Below are 21,570 nucleotides of genomic sequence, written 5' to 3'. Positions count from 1 at the left end.
GCGAGCCGAGAGCTGAGCTTCCCGGGGAAGGAGGCAGGTCCCGGCTCATCGCTTTGCGCCTGGTGCTTCCCGCTCGCGAGGTAAACGCTCTGGTTTGGTGTTGAGTTAAAATCAGTGATTGAACCCCGTCCTGGAGCTTCAGCTTGGGTTAGCAGTTTGGGGATATATTTTTTAAGTCTAGTTAAAAAAAAAAAAAAAAAAAGACGTAGAGAATCCAATGAACTAAAATGAGGTTGGAGTAAAGAAAGAGAGCGCAGGGGAGCTGGAAGCCACTTAGAGACAGACGCTTCCGAGTCAATGCTGACGCTCCCCCCAGGTCGGACGAGTGGGGAAGTCGAGTCCGAGTCAGCCCGCGCGCTCCGGCGGCGCCCGGGCGATCCAAGGGCGCGCGGCTGGGGAGGGAGGAGCGGCTTTCACTCGCCGGGAGGAGCGGCGGCCAGACACCGGGAATCCGCCTTCCCCGCGGGGAGCAGAATGAAGGGCCTGGCACCTGCCCTTGGCCTCCAGGTGCCTTGATTCCCCAGTTCCCACGCGACCTGAGCCAGAACGTGCGTGCTCCCCGGCGGCGCACCAACACCACGGGACTCAGAGCTCTGCCTCGGACACCCATCCTACTCTCCCTTCCAGAATGCCCCGCCCACTGCGAGTCACTAATCCCCCGGGGGGGACGCAAGGGAGAAAAAGCCCAGGGAAAGCCGGATCGGGAAGGACAGTGGACGGGCACAGCAGGGTCACGCGCGCCAGCCCAGCCCCGGCGCGCAGACTGAGGTCCATTCGTCCGCGGGTAGTAGCGGCGCGGCTGCGCCCTGCGCGAGCGGTTTGCAGGGGCGTGGCTGGGGGAGCTGACCCGAGCCTCCTGTCTTTTCTTCCCTTGCTGGTCTCCAGACTCCAAGCCGCAGAGCGGCCACCCGACGGCCACCGGAGCAGGCGGCAGCATGAAGCCTCTGCTAAGCTGGTGCCGACGCGCGCTGGTGGCGCTGATCCTCGCCTGCAGTGGGGCGGGGGTCCAGGGAGAAGAGAGAGGATTCCCGCCGGCCAGGGCCACTGTGCCACTTTGGGGGCCCGGAGAGATCACGACGCCTCCCACTGAGGCTTCCTGGTCCAAGGGTCCCAACGCCAGCGTGCCGTGGTCTTCTGCACCTCCGCAGATGCCTAAGGGAGGGAGAACAGCCGGAGGCCCGCCACGCACCCTCACCCCTCCCCCCTGCGAAAAATCCATCGAGATCAAGGAGACTTTCAAGTATATCAACACGGTGGTGTCCTGTCTAGTGTTCGTGCTGGGCATCATCGGAAACTCCACACTGCTGAGAATCATTTACAAGAACAAGTGCATGCGAAACGGCCCTAATATCTTGATAGCCAGCCTGGCTCTGGGAGACCTGCTGCACATCATCATTGACATCCCCATCACTGTCTACAAGGTAAAGGGCTCCTATTGACGGGAGGGTGCCTAGTTAGGAGGAGGGAGGTGGGAGAGCCTTTGGGGGATCTTCTTACTCAAGAAGATCCATCGCCTCCTAAAATCAGTGAACATTGGACATAAATTCCCTACTGGTCTTCAGTAACCTTAGGCTAAACCTGGAACAAGTGTAGTCCCCAGACCAGCAGGATCAGCATCGCTTGGGAACTTGTTAGAAATGATATTTTATGGTCCCACCTCTGACCTACTGATTCAGGAACTCTAGGATGGAGTGCAGTAGCTTATATTTTAACAAGCCCATCATGGGATGGCAAAGCTTGAGAACCACTGGTCCTGAAGTATCTAGTCCCTACGATACTAGTCCCCAGCTCACTGGGTCCATTCTCTCTGCAAAAATGTGGTCCGTGAATTGGCAGGATTGGTATCATCAGAGAGCCTGTTAGAACTGCAAGTGCAGCCTGAGCTTACGGAAGCAGAATCTGCATCTTAAGATACCCAGGTGATTCACATGCACATTAACCTTGGGGAGCATTTTTGTGGAGAGTCCTGAAAGTAGAGGGGCTGGAATGGGTTTTTAGGAAACAAATGGGCTATAAGAAATAGATACAGACTAGTGAGTACCCCAACACAGTTCATCTGCTATGAATGACTCTAATGTACCTACTCTTTATTGCATGTTTACAGTTGGCCAACCTCTGAAATGGATGCATTACTTCCCTTTACTGCTTTTGACAATCCGCAAGTAGATATTTCTCCGTTTTACAGAAGATTGATAAGATGTTCAAGGTCTCACAGTTAGTAAGAGATGGAAGTGGGAATCAGGCCCAAATCTGTCAGGTGCAGGTTGCAAGTTGTACCCACATGGATTACCTTGTGAGCAAATCAAAGAGCTCTGGATTCGAAGTCTCTAAGGATTTCGGTAGCTAACATTATTTTGATTATCATGGCATCGGAGGAAACAGGCATGGAGAGTGAGGGCAGGACATAAACCCCCACGCTCTTTGACTCCAGGTTGCTTTGGAACTCTAGACACATCCCAACATCTCTGGGCCTCAGTTTCCTCAACCTTACAATGAGGTGGCTAGTGTCCGCTTAATGGGGTTTTATGTTGCTAAAAAAAATAGCCTAAGTGAAAGAGCCAGAGATTTTTAAAGGCCCGTGGAAATTATGTAAAGCTCTGCTTACCCATCATGATCAGCAATAGAAAGTCACACAGAAGAACAGAACCAAAGTGGAAAGGAATGGGAATGGGCTTTGAAAATTTGCCTAAAACTAGTCCAGGGCCCACTACAAAGGGAAAACATGTCATGGAGGGTTAGAAAAACATTGTAGGGGGTGTTTTGATCTTTGTGGCAGAAGGAGTCACCGTAACACATACCCTTAAATCTTAATCCAAATAGCCATTCTTTAGGGGAATTTTCACAATTTCTGAAGTTTGAAATAGGATTCAGATTAAGGCTCTAGAAGGAAACACTCCCACAAATGGGGAATAAAGAGAAGAAATCCTAAAATCCTGCAGGGCAACTGGTTCTTATGAAGTCTGAGTGTTTCCTGGGAGAGCCACAGTCTGCAATAGGTACTTTAAATGCAGTCACACTTCTTTTGGAGCCAGAAGTGAGGCACTAACTTCTTTAAGAGTCCCACAGACCAAGTCTTACCATTCCAATTTGGCAAAGGATTTCAATTCATCAAAACTAACTCCAGAAACTTAGAGTATAAGGTGTTGAGAAATTTTTAAATAAGTGAAATCAGAGCCTTCTGAAAAGGGAGATTACAATCTAGGTTTGCTAGACTTGCAGAGAATTTTGTGAAAGGTCTCTTTGGGGAGGTCTTAAAAAACCCAGCATGTCCAGCTCAACAAGGGACCTTCCTAAGTCAGCCAGCAGCTGAAGTGGATGGAAGGTGGGGTTGAGGGCATTACCCTTCAGATGGGTTGCCTCTAGGCCAGATGAAAGCTCTTCCAGGACCACCTTACTTTCTCTGGCCAGATGATTACACTCGATCAACCAGAGAAAATCTGGCTCCCCAGGGGGCACACAGCTTTTACTTTCATTTCAATTTTCTTTATGATATCCCTAGGAAATTACATCACTTTGCCTGAAGCCATTCAGTCTATTAAAGCTGTATTTTTACCTCTCAAGTAAACAGACTAATGAGTCATTACAAATCAGGCCATCTAGTCCTCTATGTGGATTATAAACAAATCCATCTCAAAAAGTAAGGTCCCATTGCCAGGTTTGCCAACATGGAATCCTACATGGGGGCTTTTGGTTTATTTTCATAGCGTGCATAAGCATGTGTCACTTGCAGGATAAAATAATAATAATGGACGCCATCCATTATACATAGGTCCTTGGTTTATTTCACTAAATCACTGCAAGAAACCCTATGGAGGAGATATTGTTGTCATCCTTGTGTTATGAGAAAGCTACATGTTGGAGAGGTGAAGAAGTAATTTGCCCAATGTCACACCACCGAATAGCAATGAAATTAGGGCTCGAATGCATCCACCTGGCCCTAGAACCTGCAGTACCCTCGGCCCCTCTGCACTGAGTGAGCTCACACCTAGCACGCTTTTCTGTTGCATGGAGCACTGTTAGAACATTGAGTGCACTGTCAGAACTACATGATAAACTAACACATGATAGGATATACTTGGCAAATGTTTTCAGTCCTAATTTGAGTCATCTGAAGATTTCTATCTCCTGAAATCCCCTTCAGATGTTCTACAATATATAATATGGATAATATCACTGTTTGTTATTCTAGAGGCTTTATTTACCAAAACAGCCCACTCAGACTAGTTAAGAGTCACTTATTCCCTTAAATAATTGTGATAACATACAAGTAAGTCTTTAAAAATGCATTTAGAATTTCAGCATAGTCAGATATTATACTTAATGCGAAGTAATTTAAGTGAATTATGAGTGCCATTTTTTAAAGATTTTATTTATTTATTTATGAGAGAGAGAGAGAGAGAGAGGCAGAGACACAGGCAGAGAGAGAAGCAGGCTCCATGCAGGGACCCCGATGCGGGGCTCCATCCTGGGTCTCCAGGATCAGGCCCTGGACTGAAGGTGGCACTAAACTGCTGAGCCACCCGGGCTGCCCTATGAGTACCATTTCAATTTATCCTAAAGTGGGAGATTTGAATCTCTAAGCTAGTGATTTCTGATTTTGTTTTTGCGGGGTATTACAATTCTCTTTTAAAATCCAGTTAGTTATATTTATTACATAATATGGCACATTAATTTTCTATGTCTATAATATGGCACATTAATTTTCTATGTCTATAAATAAAACAAATTTTCATTCTTATTTATACACACCACATACATAAAACATCCACAATTTCTGGGGGGTTCATAGAACCCACCCCAGCCCATCTGTTGGCATACCCAAGGGACCAAAAACATCAACGTGAGTCTATTACATTAATCTGGAGTTCAGTAAACCCAGTGTTCAAAAAAGTTGGAAAAGCTCAAAATGTCACAGTCCTTGATACTACCTTAGAACAGAAGAGAACTTCATAGGGAGATGCTACTGTGAGATGCCGACAAACCTCAGAATATAGATCTGTTCTACCTTAATTCCTTCAAGGAACTGGGTTTCTGGAAAGTTCCAGCTAAAGTCAATCCTCTCACCAGGTCTCTTGTGTCAGATAGGAAATCCTATGACAAAGGCCAGAGAGGTATTGTAGGACACCCAGCAATGGAAAGCTGTTGAAATGCTTCACATATTCACCTAAATATGCTGAAAAGAAGAGTCTGGCTTACCCTTCTCAGCAGCACAGGCTAGGGCTGTAACATGCTACGTTTCATAAGGCCATCCAGATGAAAATGAAAAATGCAGTCATCCAAAGAGAATATCTTAAAGTATATATGTATATTTATATATGTGTGTGAACACATATATGTGAACATATATACATATATAAATGGACAGGTGAATAGTATTTGACACAATGCCTAGAACATAGTAAGCAAAGAATAAATGTTATTAGAATGTGTGTGTGTGTGTGTGTGTGTGTGTAAAGAAGAATGAAAATTTGGGGTTTGTTTTTTTTCAGTTTTTGCCATTATAAACATGGCTACAAAGAATATATTCATACTAATGGCTTTGCACATATGTGTGACTATATCTGAAGGGTACATTTCTAAACTAGAACTACTTAATCAAAGGATATATGCATTTGTGATTTTGATAGATATTTCTATATTGTGTCCCAAAGTTATTATTGTACTCTTAGTTTAAATCACTATTTTATGTAATATCTCCATACAGATACACTTGTGTTAATGTCTGTCTAATATACATAGGGCTCACCATGCCAACATTAATTCACATGATCTATATACATACCTGAACCAAAAGCCATTATTTATAAGTATCTGATGTGAGAAAGAATCTCTTCTTATTCATGAGCTAATTGTGCCCTACCTGTATAGATTGCAATGAATGGGGTAACTACCTACATGTCTATTGCCTATGAGAACCTATCTGACTACTACATATGACTGACTAATAGCACTGATATCAAAATCGTCAAAGCTGTGTGAAAAGCAAAAAAGTTGAGTCTACTTCTGGATGCAGAAAGATTTTACGTTGTTATTGGTTGGCTGGTTGGTTAGCTGGTTTGGCTTGGTTTGGTTTAGCAGTGATATCTAACAAAGCTTTGTTGCAATTTGAAATTAAAATTTACTTAACTTCTTTTAACTTCTCGAGCAATTAAAAATTCTTAGGCAAATAATAAGTTCTTAAATTATCTCTAGATTTCATTTAACAATTTCACTCTGTGCTATATTTGCATGGATAACTGAGTTAATACAGTTAATTCTCAAACATAACTTCCTTCATGTGTAAGCAAATTGCATTTGCAAATAAACCTGCTTATGAACCATAGGAACATTAGTTTGATAAGGATCCACGTATAATCAGATGTCCAGTGGTGGTGGAGTGTCACTGGATGACTTTGCTATTAAGATTCTGTAGGCTACTGTTAGAGGCAAAGAGCCTGTCTTCCTAGCGCTAAGAGGCAAAATTGCTGATCTTTAATGTTTAACTAGGTAAAGTAGGGTACACCTAACATTTAAATGCTGGCCCATAAAAATGTGGAATTGGTTCACTGAATCCACAAATAGGTTTTGAGTGAAGTCACCTTGTCAGGTATCAGATACTTTTTCTGCTTGTGACACACTGTATTCCTGAACAAATTTACTTTTCTCACTTCTAGTCTTAGACCACCTCTAGTAGTTAACAAGTTTGTGTGTAATTGACTAGTTTCATAGTTAGATGTCAAAGTCAATAAAACATGGTCAAATTTAACTTTTGGAATTACAATTTTCTGGCCAGGGAATGGACATTTATGCACATAGAGCAATACAAGAAGTAAAAGTATTTTTGGATGGGGAGTCTAATTTCTTCCAAGATAAAAACACTCTTCCCATCTCCAGTAAAGTAACTGAGATATTTTACTGAAATTTTAGTAATATTTAAAGATGTTCTAGTAACACAAGTTCTTTGAAACCAAAACAGAACCTAGGTACTTTAAGATTCATTTACTTAAAGCAGAAAAATTTTAAGGGGCCCCAATTAAACACATTTAAAGTATTCACTTTTAAAAATATTAATAAAGAGTTAGACTATTAGCTCTGAATGACCTAGAATCAGCTAGCAGATAAAACTAATAACCCAACATTCCACCTAACATAGTGCCTGCAAAACATAGTCCCTAACAAACAGATACTTGTTGACAAAAGATTTTAGACATAAAATGTAAGGACAGTGGACTTTTCTAATTATAGTTTTTATAACTGTTCAGATGAAAAAAGGAGGAAGTTTGCTTCTCTTCTTATATGAGGACATTCATTAGTCATACTTAAATAATAGGTCAGTAGCATAATTCACATAACCCAGAAACTCAAGATTCATATTCCCAATTCATTGTTCCACACATGGATTCCTGTGACAAAATGACTGTCAAACTCTTGGCCTTGGGCAATGAAAGTTCCCTAAGTTAACTCTCTTCTTATATTTGCCTTTGATCTGCCACTTGGTCACTCAATAAATCCAAGCCTCTTAAAATATCAAGGCAATGTTTCTTTCAATATGGGAAGGCTTCTCTATCAAAGGCTTTATATCTTTCCTTTGCTCACTTTAAATGAGTCGGTCAAGATTGAAGACATTTGCATAGCTATACAAGAGGATGACAGAGCCAAAACCCTGTTGCAAGGCCGAGAAGACGTGTTCTTTATTTCTCAAAGAAAAACCTTATAAGGTTATCTCTGTGTGGCTAATATGCTATAGTTGATTATTTTTAGAGAAACATGCCAAATGCTAATAAATGATTAAGTGCTTTAAAAGGTGTTGACAGATAAAGCCTGAGATGAAATAAGATTCAAAATGTAATTTATGATGTGAAACATTCTCTTTCAAGACTTTGCAGAGTTAAGACAAGGTTGGTTATGCTTGGGAAATAGCCGAGTGTGGTGTATTGAGTATAACTTAGCCAACAACTTCTCTCATTTTAGACTTCTGTTCTTCCCAGTCATTTATTTTAGAGATTGATTATTTCTCTTTCCCTACGGACCCTCTGGTGAAAATGTAAATGGACAAGAACACAGCCGAATTGTGGTGGTAGAAGAGAGAGAAAATGGCTCATGCTTGAATCAGAAATTTATTAACAAAGTGGACTGACACATTTCTCAGCAGTTCTCTGTCCCGAAGACTCACAGCTACACTCCTGCCTCCTGCCTTGCATCCATCCTTTCTCTACTTCTTTCCTCATTAGTTCCATTGTAGTTTCCAGAAGGGGTGAAAACTATTCTCTGGATGTTTACATTGTACGTATATCTTCTTCCCCCTCACTCAGTATTTTCAAATTATTTTAGATTCCATAGTAATCAAATGTCTTCTCATTGTAGCTTACCAGTGTCCCCTAAGATAGTGTCTGGGTAGAATTAGATTTATATAAGACGTGAAATGATTTACTAAGGTTTGTGGACTTCACAAAGTCTCTTTTGGAGCCATGAGACCAAGTTGTAATTTTTGTTTCTTCAGGTGTCACAGTGATCTTAGAAGATACAGTTCAGAGAAGTAAATCTACTAATATGCTACGTTTGGAAAGAGTATTTCTTAATGCTCTTTGTTGAATTCTTCAGAATATGTAATGTGTCAGTGAGTTTTTAAGCACAAACTGTGTGTAGTTTTCATGTTCAGATAATAGGTGAGTAGCATCTATATATTGACCTGTTCCAGACTTGGAAATAGATTTCATTGTAACACTAATAGGAAAATATATTTAAGGTGAATTTAACTTTCTCCCAAGACATTTATTTTTTTTTCTTGCTTCATTTGGAGATTTTGTTTCAAGAAACTTAATACATCTTCATGGAGTCATCATTCTATTTCAGCAAGTCATAGCAGTGTTTCCAGAACATGGAAAACCCTCTGTTTTGCGGGTGCACATGCAACAGATTGCTAGAGACAGAGCTTCTGTCTTACATGGGGCAGCGTTCACATTGTAGTCTGGTTAAGTGTCACCCCTGGGGAATTCTGACCCACATATTTCTAAACCACATGAACTATTAGTAATTAAATGCATCTTGATGGATGCAGGATGGAACTTATAATTGATATTTGTCCCTAAGGGCAAATTGTCAATTTTTTGACAATGTATGTCAAAAAAAATATTTTCTATGTACGTTATCAGCAGCTTATTTTAAATTCTGTCCCTTTATGTGATTAAAAAAAGAAATAGGAATCCTTGAATGAGGGTACTCTGTCTTTAAAATGCCAGTTCAAATGCAGAAAAACTTATCTGCTACAGGAAACAGAGATAACCCAGAAGAATATACCTTTTCCCAAAGTTATGAAATCCAACTGCTCCATTCTTACCTCTCTTGACTCTCACTGCAAAAACATCTCTATAATACCAGTTGTTTGAAAAAAATGTTCACAGTTCATCACAGCAATCTGGCAAAGTAACCTCAGTTATTTTTGTTAATATGCTTCTCATTCTGCTTCTGAAACGATCATCTCCTACACCATCTCCATTCTTAGGGCATCCTTCTCCACCAAATTTACAGCTAAAGCTCCTCATAGGATCCCACAAGATAGTGAGAAACAGTTGGTTCTGTTTTATGCCTGTCATTTCCCTGGCAGCTTTGAGTAGGAGAGGATAGAGAGGAATTATTGCTTTTCACCTTTTCTACCCTGCTCGGAAGGCAGAACTCCAAAAAGAGAAGAATGAACCATCACCATCAACCCTTCAGGGCCCTGGTTTCGTGTGTCAGGAAGACCTGATCTGGAAGGAGGAAGGAAGAGCATGGACTAGACGATACAAAAAAAAAAAAAAAGTGCATAGCCATCTTAGTTTTCCAAAGAACTTGTTTCAAATATGAGAACTGAAAGTTCATGACAAAAATTTTATCACAAGATTTCTCCCTTACGATCACATCCATTCTTCTCATCCCTCCACACATTCATTCACTGTTAATCAGCAAGCTTTTAGTGAGTGATCACTGCATGCCAGGCACTATGCTGGACATTATAAATATTGTAGAATATTTTAAAACAAACAGTTAAAGCTCAGTATATACTCTTAATTTAAAAAATAGCAAAAGAAAATAGCATATGTGCTTAATGAGGCAATTGAATACTTGTTAATGCAAGACGGTTAATTTTTTTTTTAAGACGGTTAAATTTTTAATTTCCTAACTTTATGGGGCTTGATTCCTTTGGGCATTAACAGTGGTATGTACTAACAGGATTTTTTTCCATTTAATTTCTCAAGAATGTAATTTTTAATTAAAAAGAGAAATGAGAAATGTAAATCCCCCAGTTGGAGAGATTTTGTAGGACTCGATAATACTTACAAAGAAATAATATTTATTTCCTGTTCACATGATTTATCCTTTTAAAAACTGAGGAAAAAACTATAATATAAAAATCATTTTTAAATGTAACATAAAAATAATGTATTTGGATCCTATTGCCTTTTTTCTTTCTCAAACACCTATTTCCAACGTAAAGTTATGACGTCATGGTCATCCCTGAGTAGAAACCTTATAATCAGTATGATCACATCTTTTTTCAATCTAGTTGAAAGTAAGTCTAGTTGACTTACTCGTGTTTAGTCATTCAAAAGAAATGTTCTAGGGAAGAACAGTAGGGGAAAGGGATCAGCACTAGCATGGGTTCTCATTTGTCAAATGGACACCACATTGCTGTAGGACAAAACAATAACAAAAGCTCTTCGTTGGATGAGCCATCGCAATGTGCAAACCAGTAACAGTTACTGAGGTTATTTTCTAACTGGCTCACATTTAATAAATGGTAGGTAATATATATTCAAACAATTTTAAGCAGGATCTAAAAATTTAATTCATATGACATCTCATCTAGAAACAGTACAGAACTCTAACAATGACTTTGCAGTTAGAGAGATTTGTTTAATTGCATGCTTGATTTCTCTTCGGTATTCAGATCTTGCCCTTAGGTTATCTAATAATGGGATACAATCCAAAGGAAAAAAAACTAAACATAAGGAATAAATAAGAATGTGTTATTGCTGGGTTTAAAGTGAGAATTGCTTCCTCTTGCAATAAAGGGCATCAATTTCGACTACAAAGAGGAAAGCTATCTTATTGGACTTCAACTTAGATGTTGGATGTCATGATTTTTGCCAACAAAGAGTGAAATAATTAATTGCTAGTTATCATAAAATCTCTAAGAACATTCTTTCATCAAAATGTAAAGAAGGCATCTTGGTTGAGAGTGATTTTTGTTTTTAAACATAAGTTGGTTTTCCCTCACCACCACTAAGGTTTTTGTTTATCTGTTAAACAAAGAGTTGATGTCTTTGCATTTTAAATAAACTCCCAGCACTAAATTGTGGGAGACTTCCTGGAAGTTGTTAAGACGAGAAGAGCAAGGGTAGTGGGCCTGTTTCTGTGGCTGGGTGTCTGGCTTCTCAGCGTCTCCACAAAGCCTTCTAATTGAAGAGAGGCAGAGGTTACCAAAGTCACCCTTTTCATTACAAAATAATAGAAGTGGCAGCTGGTACTTTGTCCCTCATCTTTTGCGGCCTCTCAGGACCAACAAATTTAAGGTCTGAACTGAAACCCTGAAAAGCTGAAAGCTGATGAAGGTTAATACTCCCTACTTTGCAATTCCTTTTGCCTTGGAAGCGTAGATTAGAAATTGTAATCCCTCACTTATGATTAGATTTTTTACTATCTCTGTGTTGAACTTGAAGAGAATGGTTACAATTTTCAGTTTGTGTTTCCCTGTCCCCTGTGATAACTTGGGTCAGAGGTTGGGCTGCAGGCCTCCCAATGGTATGAAGAGCAGTCATCCAATTTCTAGGCTGAGCCAAAAACAATAGTAACCTCAAAACAGGCCCTGGTTTAGTGCAGAGCCCATTTCCATTGGCCAGACTTCTTTTCCTTCTGTGACCTGGACACTCATTTATCCTGATTCATCCAATGGATGTACCTGTGCGAAACTAATATTTGCATTTGGGGATATAGTTTGAGATAGTAAGATATTTGAAAATATCCTGTTTTTTTGGATAGTACTCTAATAAAATAGCTAGGTGATTAGGAGAAATTTTATTCTACATCAAGATATTTTACCACTGTTTGACACATAGCTATGGGTTTATTAATACTAATGTTGATTTCATGCCAAACCATTTTTTTTCTATGGTCAGTTTCTCCTAAACACTATATAGACTCTAGAATCAGACCATGGGGGTTCAAATGTGGATCTGTTCCTTAAGTGAGTAATAAACCAAGGTACAAGGACAAGGAGCCATATGAGTAAAAAACCAAGTAAACCAAGGCCAACCAAGTATATTACTTGTCTAATGAGGAAAAGCAAATAACCTTGAAACTTAGTGGCTTGAAACAATCAGCATTAATTATCTCATATTTTGTTTGTGGTCTAGAATTCAGGAACCAGAGTGGGTAGTTCTGGCTCAGATGCTCTCTCTTTCAGGATGCAGTCAAGATATTTCCCAAGGGCTACAATTTTCTGAAGATTTGCCTAAAGCTGGAGGATTTTCTCATTCATACACCTGGGACATTGGTGCCAGTCATTTCCAAGAGGGCTCAGTTCCTCACCGTGGTGGCTTATCCGTAGAGATGCTTGAGTGCCTCCCAACATGGCAGCTGGTCTCCCTGAGAATAAGTGACCACCAGGCAGCAAGGAGAAAGGAACATGCCTTTTGTGAACTAGTCTCAGACATCACACCTCAGCCCTTTCACCATATTCTGTTCACTAAAAGCAAATTATTAAAGCCAACCCACATCCAAGAAAAGGGAAATGAGGCTTCACTTTTTGAAAGGAGGAGTAGGAAAGAATTGTGGATGTATTGAAAACCAACATCTCATATTAATAGACTTTTAAGTGCCTCAGGTGCCTAAGTGCCTCTTATCTATAAAATGGGCATCAGTAATACTATCTCATAGGATTTCTTTGGAGATTTCATGGGTATTGTATGTGTAAAGTCCTTAGAGTAATGCCTAACCCATCATAAGTGCCAGAGACATGTTAGTTTTGTTTTGTTGTTGTTGTTGTTGTTTTTTCCCAATCCATCTAAGGACGATCAGAATTATTAGAAAGAATATTGTCTGGATAATTTAGAACAAGCTGGTCTGGTAGAGTCCTTGGAACTGGTTGGAATCTTTTTATTCTTATGTTTCCAAGGGCAACTGGCAGTTGTTTTAAAGTATCTAGAGTTCACAGTTGGTTCAGATCTGAGGTATCCTGAGTCTTCCCCATTTCAGTAAATGCCTCCACCATTCACATGACAAACCTCTTAAGAGTTGCCTGACTCCACATATCTTATATCCAACCCATAACAAGTCCTTCTGGCTCTACTTTCAAAATGTATTTCATCTACAACCCATTCTATTCGGCCCCGGGTCACCACAGGATCGAACTCACCACAATCTCTCATCAAAGTTTCCTTTCCTGACCCCACACTCTATTCTCCATCGAGCAGCCACAGTGATCTTTTTAAAAACAAAAATAAGACCATGCCATTTCCCTGTTTAAAAAGTTGCAATTTCCTCAGAAAATTATTCCACCTCCTCCCTCTAAAACTTCATCTCCTAGACACTTGGCCTGGATCACTCCATTATAGCCTTGATAGTTTGTTCATGTCCTTTCAGCTCACTAAGCTTATTTATTTATTTTTACCCCAGGATCTTTGTACTTGCTCTTTCCTCTGCGTAGAATGCTCTTTACATAGTTCACTTTCTTATTATAGTCAGGTCCCTTACTCACATATTGCCTCTTCAGAAAGACCTCGTTAAGAAGCCTATCAAGAAATTATTCCAATCCCCCATACTCTCTTCGTATGATGACAATACCTGTGTGACACCATATTAAATATTTATGTTTTTTTAAATCTATTTCCTTCCCTAGACTGTAAGCTTTATGAGAGCAGGAAGTTTTCCTTTTTCGTTGATATGCACCCTGTACTCAGAATGGTGTCTGGCACATATTGAATGCTCAATAAATGCTAACTGGATGAATGAATGAGAATTTTGAGTCAACTGATAAATACAGAAGTCACAAGCAGAGACTAATCTGACTCACAGATATATTTTTGTTACTATAGTATTATATGACTGTATTTTTAAAAAATATGAATTAATTGACACCTTTTATAATTATGAGGTTTTATATAAAAATTCCAAATTTTTTAACTAAAATCAAGAGTTTTTTTTTTTTTATTTGGGATTTCTTGTTAAAAATCATGTCAAGGTTTTTCGCAGCTTATCCTTTTAGATGGCATTTGTACTACACCCTGCCACTCTCTATTATCTGACCAACACCAATGACATTCCTATACCTGACTTTCTTTACCCCTCAGCGGGGCCCTGTAGATTTCCAGGACCCTAGATTAAGAATATCTATGGTAAGTTTGCCAATATCGTCCTGCATATAAATGTAACTTTTTATGTCTAACTTAGAAATGGAATGGGTCTCATATTGGAGGACCAAATCATATTCATACTAGATACACATTTCAGCCTTTGGTGCTATTATAAAACAATCAGTTTATACTCCGTAAAGAACCCTCACTAGTGAAAGGACGGAAAGACTCAATTGTGTTTCAAAATAGTTTTCACTTTTGGAAGATTATTCTTTAAAACATTCTTTAAAAACATCAATTCGAAATATTTTTATTTTCAAAACCTCGTGAAAACTCGATCCAGATGTTTACCTAAAGTGATTCATTAACCAGTGGAAGGCACACCCAGTTGTCCTAAGAAAGAAAATAACTGAGTTTAACAATAGATGGTTGCATAGTCTGAAGTCAGATGAAGAGAAATAAATGCATAATAGCAAGAACTCTGCCTTTTTGTTCATTGTAGAAGCAGTACCCATATATTTTAGGGGTTTGAATATTAAACATCTGCTACATAGCAGGAACTGTATAGGGCAGTTGCACGTCTCTAGGGATTCCAGAAAGCAAAAACCAAACAGAACAAACAAGTAAACATTGTAGTACATGCAATAACTGGTGATAAGTGCTATAGATTAAAAGGAAAATGGAGTAGAGTAGGGTAAGAGAGATGGGAACCTGGCTGGCTACTGCACTAATAATGTGGTTAAAGTAGGTCATGTTGAAAAGATTAGCTGTGAGCAAAACCTGAAAGAGGTAGGGGAGTTTGTGAAGTGGATATGTGGGGAAAGAGCCTTCCAAGATAAGGAGACATCTCGAGGAAAGCCCTGAGACAGGAGTGTGTCTGGTGCGTTCAAGGAGCAGTGAGTATTCCCACTGAGTTACTGGGCAGATGAGTTGACTACAGTAAAGAATAAGTATACAAATGCACACCTTTTCCCTATAGAAGCAGTCTAGTCTCCCCAACTGAGGAATGCTTATCATCTGTTTTTAATTATCGTCTGGTTTAGTTTGGCCATGACCTGAGCATGTGAAACTCCACAACAATATAAGACATGTTTGCAGGGCAGCAGGTTCAGTTTTCTTTTTTTTCCTAAGATTTTGTTTATTCATTCATGAGACACACACAGAAAGAGAGGCAGAGACATAGGCAGAGAGAGAAGCAGGCTCCCTGTAGGGAGCCCGATGTTGGACTCGATTCTGGGACCCCGGGATCGTGCCCTGAGCGCAAGGCAGACTCTCAACCACTGAGCCACCCAGGCGTCCCCAGATTCAATTTTTTTTTGAATTTTTTTTTTTATTTATTTATTCATAGAGACAGAGAGAGGGGCAGAGACACAGGCAGAAGGAGAAGCAGGCTCCACGCAACAAGCCCGACGCGGGACTCGATCCCGGGTCTCCAGGATCACACCCCGGGCTGCAGGCGGCGCTAAACCGCTGCGCCACCGGGGCTGCCCCAGATTCAATTTTTTAAGGAGAACTTACAAGACTAGCCTCAGATGGCCCCATGGTGGAGATCCTGATCCTAAGCTGCTGTGTATGCATAACAAATTCTCATGAACTGGCTGTGCTTTCATTATTCCCAACCACTCTCCCAATCCATATATCGAACACCGGTGCTTTTCAAAGGAGTAGTCCATGAGGAAAAGAATAAGAAATTATTATTGCTTATCTTACTCCATATGTTAATTACTGTCCACTAAGTAATGCAGTTCAGAGGGCACTGTGTGAATATCTCCCTAACACACCTCATGTCTTCTCAATGCAGCTGCTTGCTGAGGACTGGCCCTTTGGAGTTGAGATGTGTAAGCTGGTGCCTTTCATACAGAAGGCCTCCGTGGGAATCACTGTGTTGAGTCTATGCGCTCTAAGTATCGACAGGTAAGAGCGTAAATTTAAGCCAGGTATATCCTGAACACTATACTAGTGATTGCTATGTTACATAGAAAATAAACCATGTAATTCAGTAAAAGCAGGCTCTGCCAGCTTGACAGATAATTCTATTTTGTTCTTCAGATATCGAGCCGTTGCCTCTTGGAGTCGAATTAAAGGAATTGGGGTTCCAAAATGGACAGCAGTAGAAATTGTTTTAATTTGGGTGGTCTCCGTGGTTCTGGCTGTCCCTGAGGCCGTGGGTTTTGATATGATAACCATTGACTACAAAGGACGTTACCTGCGAATCTGCTTGCTTCATCCTACCCAGAAAACAGCCTTCATGCAGGTGAATTTTACCATTTTCTTTCCTTTCTGTTCTTGCCTTATAAATATTTAGCTACTTTCCCCCTGATCCTCTCTTCTTGGGAAGCTATTGATTTATGACTGTCCTTGGCATAAATCAAGAGTGTAAGCCCCAGGACTGTGGGGCTTACGGTGACTAACGACCCACACTGCAGGAAGCTAGGTCACTACTTCTGCAAGAATTCCCTGGTGCTCAGGGATACAGATAAACCAAGTTCACATGAGAGAATCGATCTGAATTTATACCTTTCCTACTCAACTCCCCCAGAAGGACTGACAACTACCACATATTCTGCATAAGACAACACAGCAGTCATCAGAGGGAGTAGGATGGTTCAGTGAATGATCAGGTAGAAGATGCCCTGATGTGGATGGATTCTGAATGGCAAGCCTGTCTTCTCTCTAAAGGGAAAGCTGTCATTACAAAGAATTTTCCATCTTGGCCATTTATTCAATAATATTGAATCAGGAAATGAGGGTGGGGGAATGGCAATGCTGGTATTTGGAGACAGATCTTAATTTAAGTATAAAAGACTCTTCCCAACAGAATGGGTCAAGAGGATTTAATGCACTTGGTCCAGGTGTTGCCGAGGATTATTTTCTATTTTACATATGAGAAAACCATATAGAACTTTAGGGATTGCATATATCACGGTAATGAAAAGAATAAAGAGGGACGTGAATGTGAAATTGAGAATGAGGTTGCTGACTTCTTGTTTCTTATTAGTTAAAAGGAAAAGGTACTGCATAGATTACAAAAATTGTGCCCCGATACAGATATATCTGGAGCAACAGTTTAAAAACAAAAAAGAACAGAAATAGAGTAAGAGAAAAGACATAAGTCATAAGCAGCTTTGATTTTCCGATCGATAAATTTGATTTTTTTAAAGATTTTATTTATTTATTTATTTATTATTTATTTATTTATTTATTTATTTATTTGAGGGGGTATGGGTGGGAGAGAGAATGAGCAGCAGGGAGGGCCAGAGGGAAAAGCAGACTCCCTGCTGAGCGGGGAGCCTAATGCAGAACTTCATCCCAGGACCCCAGGATCATGACCTGAGCCAAAGGCAGACACAACTAACTGAGCCACCCAGGGGCCCTCAATAAGTTAGATTTTTACATTTCTTAGCAAAATGATTTATAAAGACATTTCCACATCAATTTTTTCTGGAAAACAGACTTGTTAAACAGTGAAAGCTTCCTTAAATACTAGGATGTCTTTACATATTCAGATGTGGTATTTCAAATGAAGACTACCTTAAAGATCATTTGTTTATGTAAAGGCAAAAATATTTGGGAAACCCAATATTTTTAATTTTGCCCAACTGCTTAAATTTTTTGTGCATAATTACAACATACTTCCTTAGAGAATTGAAATGCTCTTGAGGGGAAGTTTGTTTCTTTTAGTATAAGTATTTAATTACTTCAGTAGAAGTGGCCTGAAAGATTCTATATAGTGTTTGTGAAATGGATCTACTTTAGAAGATAATTATTCCTTGATGAGTATTTTTTTTACTTTTGCATTTAGTATATAGATTTTTTTCTACAGGGAAATGTTAATCTTATAATACTCTCTTTTCCATAGTTTTACAAGACAGCTAAAGATTGGTGGCTATTTAGTTTCTATTTCTGCTTGCCATTGGCCATCACTGCCTTTTTTTATACCCTGATGACCTGTGAAATGTTGAGAAAGAAGAGTGGCATGCAGATTGCTTTAAATGACCACTTAAAGCAGGTAAGAGAACAGAAGTATGTGCTGACTCATGATTACAGTGATGATTATGAATAAAAAAATTATTATGATGATAAATTAAATTATCATACACTAGAGCATATTTCCTTTTTCTTGCTTCTGGTATTTTTGAATAGACAAAGAATATTTTTTTTATATCATCAAGCTAGAGATATTCTATTCTACATAATCTAAAAGGGTCTAGAAAAAGCCATTACTTTAAAAATGAATTTGTAGTTATTTTAGTTCTAATTCATATTAACTATTCAATTTAAAGGTCAGTGTTCTGGATTTTTACAAATACCACTGACTTTTTGTAAACAATATTAAGTGTTCTATTTGGGAAGAGAGAACGTTGTGATTATCTGAACCATCTATTTAATTTCTGACTATGGTTTTATTTCAGAGACGGGAAGTTGCCAAAACAGTCTTTTGCCTGGTCCTTGTCTTTGCCCTGTGCTGGCTTCCCCTTCACCTCAGCAGGATTTTGAAGCTCACTATTTATGATCAGAATGATCCCAATAGATGTGAACTTTTGAGGTAAGAAAGGTAAAAGAGAGTTTTGTAGGTAACTGCCATTCAGAAGTTTTTTTCATTGATCCCTTTCATAGGCAGAGAGAGAGTATCATTTTGCTAGTCTTTAGGGAGCAAGGAGTCAAGATTCTCATTTTTTATCTTCACCCCTATTGTAGAGAAAGGAATAAAGGCGACTTATGAGAACACTGGGAATGGAGAGCCAGAGCTGTCAAAATGTTGAGTGGGTACCACAATTGGAAATATCAGCTCCAATTCTCCTTTGCACCTCACAAAGTCTTTTCTCAGCCAGCCCCAGCACTTCCAGATGAGATTTTATTGTAAAAGAGAGAATTGGGCATGGGCAGAAGGGCATGATGACAGAGAGAGAGAGAGAGAGAGAGACAGAGACAGAGAGAGAGACAGAGAGGGGGAAAGAGAGAGAGAGGTCATCATTAGCAAAGACCAGTGATAAAGTCAAAAATTATGGATATGGGTAATTTTTTTCTTCACAAAAACTCAAAAGTTTGCGAGAATACATACTTAAAGCAATGTATTGTTCACAGACATATTTTGGGTGGTTTTTTGCAGCTTTTTGTTGGTGTTGGATTATATCGGCATCAATATGGCCTCCCTGAATTCCTGCATTAATCCTATAGCTCTGTATTTGGTGAGCAAAAGATTCAAAAACTGCTTTAAGGTAGGAGTATTTCAAAATAAAAAGCTCTTTTTGGCCTAGCATCAAATATAACCTTTCCAAACTATTCATATTTCTATTTAAAGACATTTCGTAAATTGTTTTATAGTTTTCCCTTGCATTACACCACGGATAAATTTTTTTAAATATGATTTCTGCTCATAAATTACTATACTTAATTTCTGCCTGTAAATCCTCATCAACTACTCTCTACTGCCTCAACCAATCAATTGTATTCATAGGAATGCTCAGAAAATTAACAAAAGGTACATGCATTGATGTTTGACAGATATCAGATGATAAAATAAGAGCTAATGTCTTAAATTCCTTGTCCACTCATAAACTCATGGATTGCAGGGCAGAAGAGAACGGTCATCAAGATCAACTCCCTCATTTTATAGAACAGAAAACAATGCACCTCTCACTTTCTTATACATATAGATTCTTAGAAAGCAAACAGTATGAACAAAGCTTTGGGTTTTAAAAAATCCAAGAAAAAGAAATTGGATGAAGGAAACAGACATTTCTATATTTTATAAGCTTACTGTGTGACAATAACAAAAAGGCACATGAGCATAACATGTGGCTGACAAGAGCCGGCAATGTAATATCATTGACGTGGGAAGATGTTTATGACACTGTCAAGTGAGAAACAGCAGACTATGGAATAGTACGTATAGTACAGTTCTATTAAAATAAATTGTACATGCACTTCTATAAACATGCACATATACAGTCATGCGTATGTGTGTGTATAATATTTCTATTTGCATAGGGAAAATGTCTTGATTTATGTATTTATCAAATATTATGAGATTTTCTCAAGTAATCAAGAGTAAATATCAAGAATTGAGTGGCTTTCTTTAAATTTAATGACAAGATGAATTTTAATGATATACATTTTTTTCTCTGTATTTGCTTGTTTAAAAAATTATCATATACAACTTATGTAATTATATATCGTTAAAGGGAAAAATAAGAGAGCATGGAAAGAAAGTGGCCGAGAACTCCTGATCATGCCAAGAAAGTCAGAACCCTAGAGCGTAGCAACAGTCATCACAGTGTAACTGATGTGAATGTGTAACAAGTTATTTTGCTTTGTACAGTCATGCTTATGCTGCTGGTGCCAGTCATTTGAAGAAAAACAGTCCTTAGAGGAAAAGCAGTCATGCTTAAAGTTCAAAGCTAATGATCACGGATATGACAACTTCCGTTCCAGTAATAAATACAGCTCATCTTAAAAGAAAGAATATCCACTTAATTCCATTTTCTTTTTTCTGGAGAGAAGTCATTAAAAGAATGAGGCATTTGCCAAAACGAAACAACTGTGTGCTCACAAAAAACAATGTAAAAATGTAAGAGTGATTATTTTCTTAATACTCAGTGACACATGACATTCTGTGAGCTGTTTACAGGACGAGAAGAAAAGCAGTGATAATTAAGAAAGCCTCATCATGAAAGCACTTAATTTTTTATAATCAGCACTTCAGTGTAGCTCTTGAAAACTTCCAGTACATTCATGCACCACTTATATTTAAGCTGAGCTCACTCTGAATTCCTATTAAAGAGATTTATTTTTTAAATTAATGTGAATCTGATATAAAGGAAAATTGTGTCACTGTAAAATGGAATTTTTAAATAAAGTTTAAATTACTCAATTTAATTTTCTTTTAAATCTTTCAAAAGAACTTTCTTATTCATGGTGTCACACCATTGGTTGGAGTATAATGTGAAAGCAGTTTAGCTGGTGTATTTTTGTGACATTACAAACATATTTAAGGGACCAGGAGGTAGGATCAGAAAGAGAGATTGAGGTTTTTGAAAACCATTAACCTTTCTTCCTTCAGATAAGATCAAATGTCACAAAGGGAAGGAGAGAGCAGACACTATCCCAAAAGACCGCTTTGAAATCTCCCATTCATGTATGTACTCAGCAAAGAAAGCGTTACCTACAATTTTTTTAGGATTATTAAAACATTCTTCTTCTTTCCCTATTGTAGTTCAAACACTATTTGTTTAGTTTTGTTCTCTGTAAATACTTAGCT

The 21,570-nt window shown here is 38.9% G+C and overlaps 1 protein-coding gene across 1 annotated transcript; it reads left to right on the top strand.

The window, feature by feature from the left end:
* Window positions 1–924: 924 nt before the first annotated feature.
* EDNRB (endothelin receptor type B) lies at window positions 925–20,766 on the top strand. Its single transcript, NM_001010943.2, is given in 7 exon segments — window positions 925–1,421; window positions 16,111–16,223; window positions 16,359–16,563; window positions 18,169–18,318; window positions 18,722–18,855; window positions 19,420–19,528; window positions 20,632–20,766. Coding segments are annotated over 7 exon segments (1,332 nt in total). The 5' UTR covers window positions 925–935.
* The last annotated feature ends 804 nt before the right edge of the window (window positions 20,767–21,570 follow it).

This window comes from Canis lupus, chromosome 22, assembly GCF_011100685.1.
Source record: "Canis lupus familiaris isolate Mischka breed German Shepherd chromosome 22, alternate assembly UU_Cfam_GSD_1.0, whole genome shotgun sequence".
Classification (NCBI taxonomy): domain Eukaryota; kingdom Metazoa; phylum Chordata; class Mammalia; order Carnivora; family Canidae; genus Canis; species Canis lupus.
Note: the sequence above shows the minus strand (reverse complement) of the source record. Positions and strands in the feature narration are given on the sequence as shown.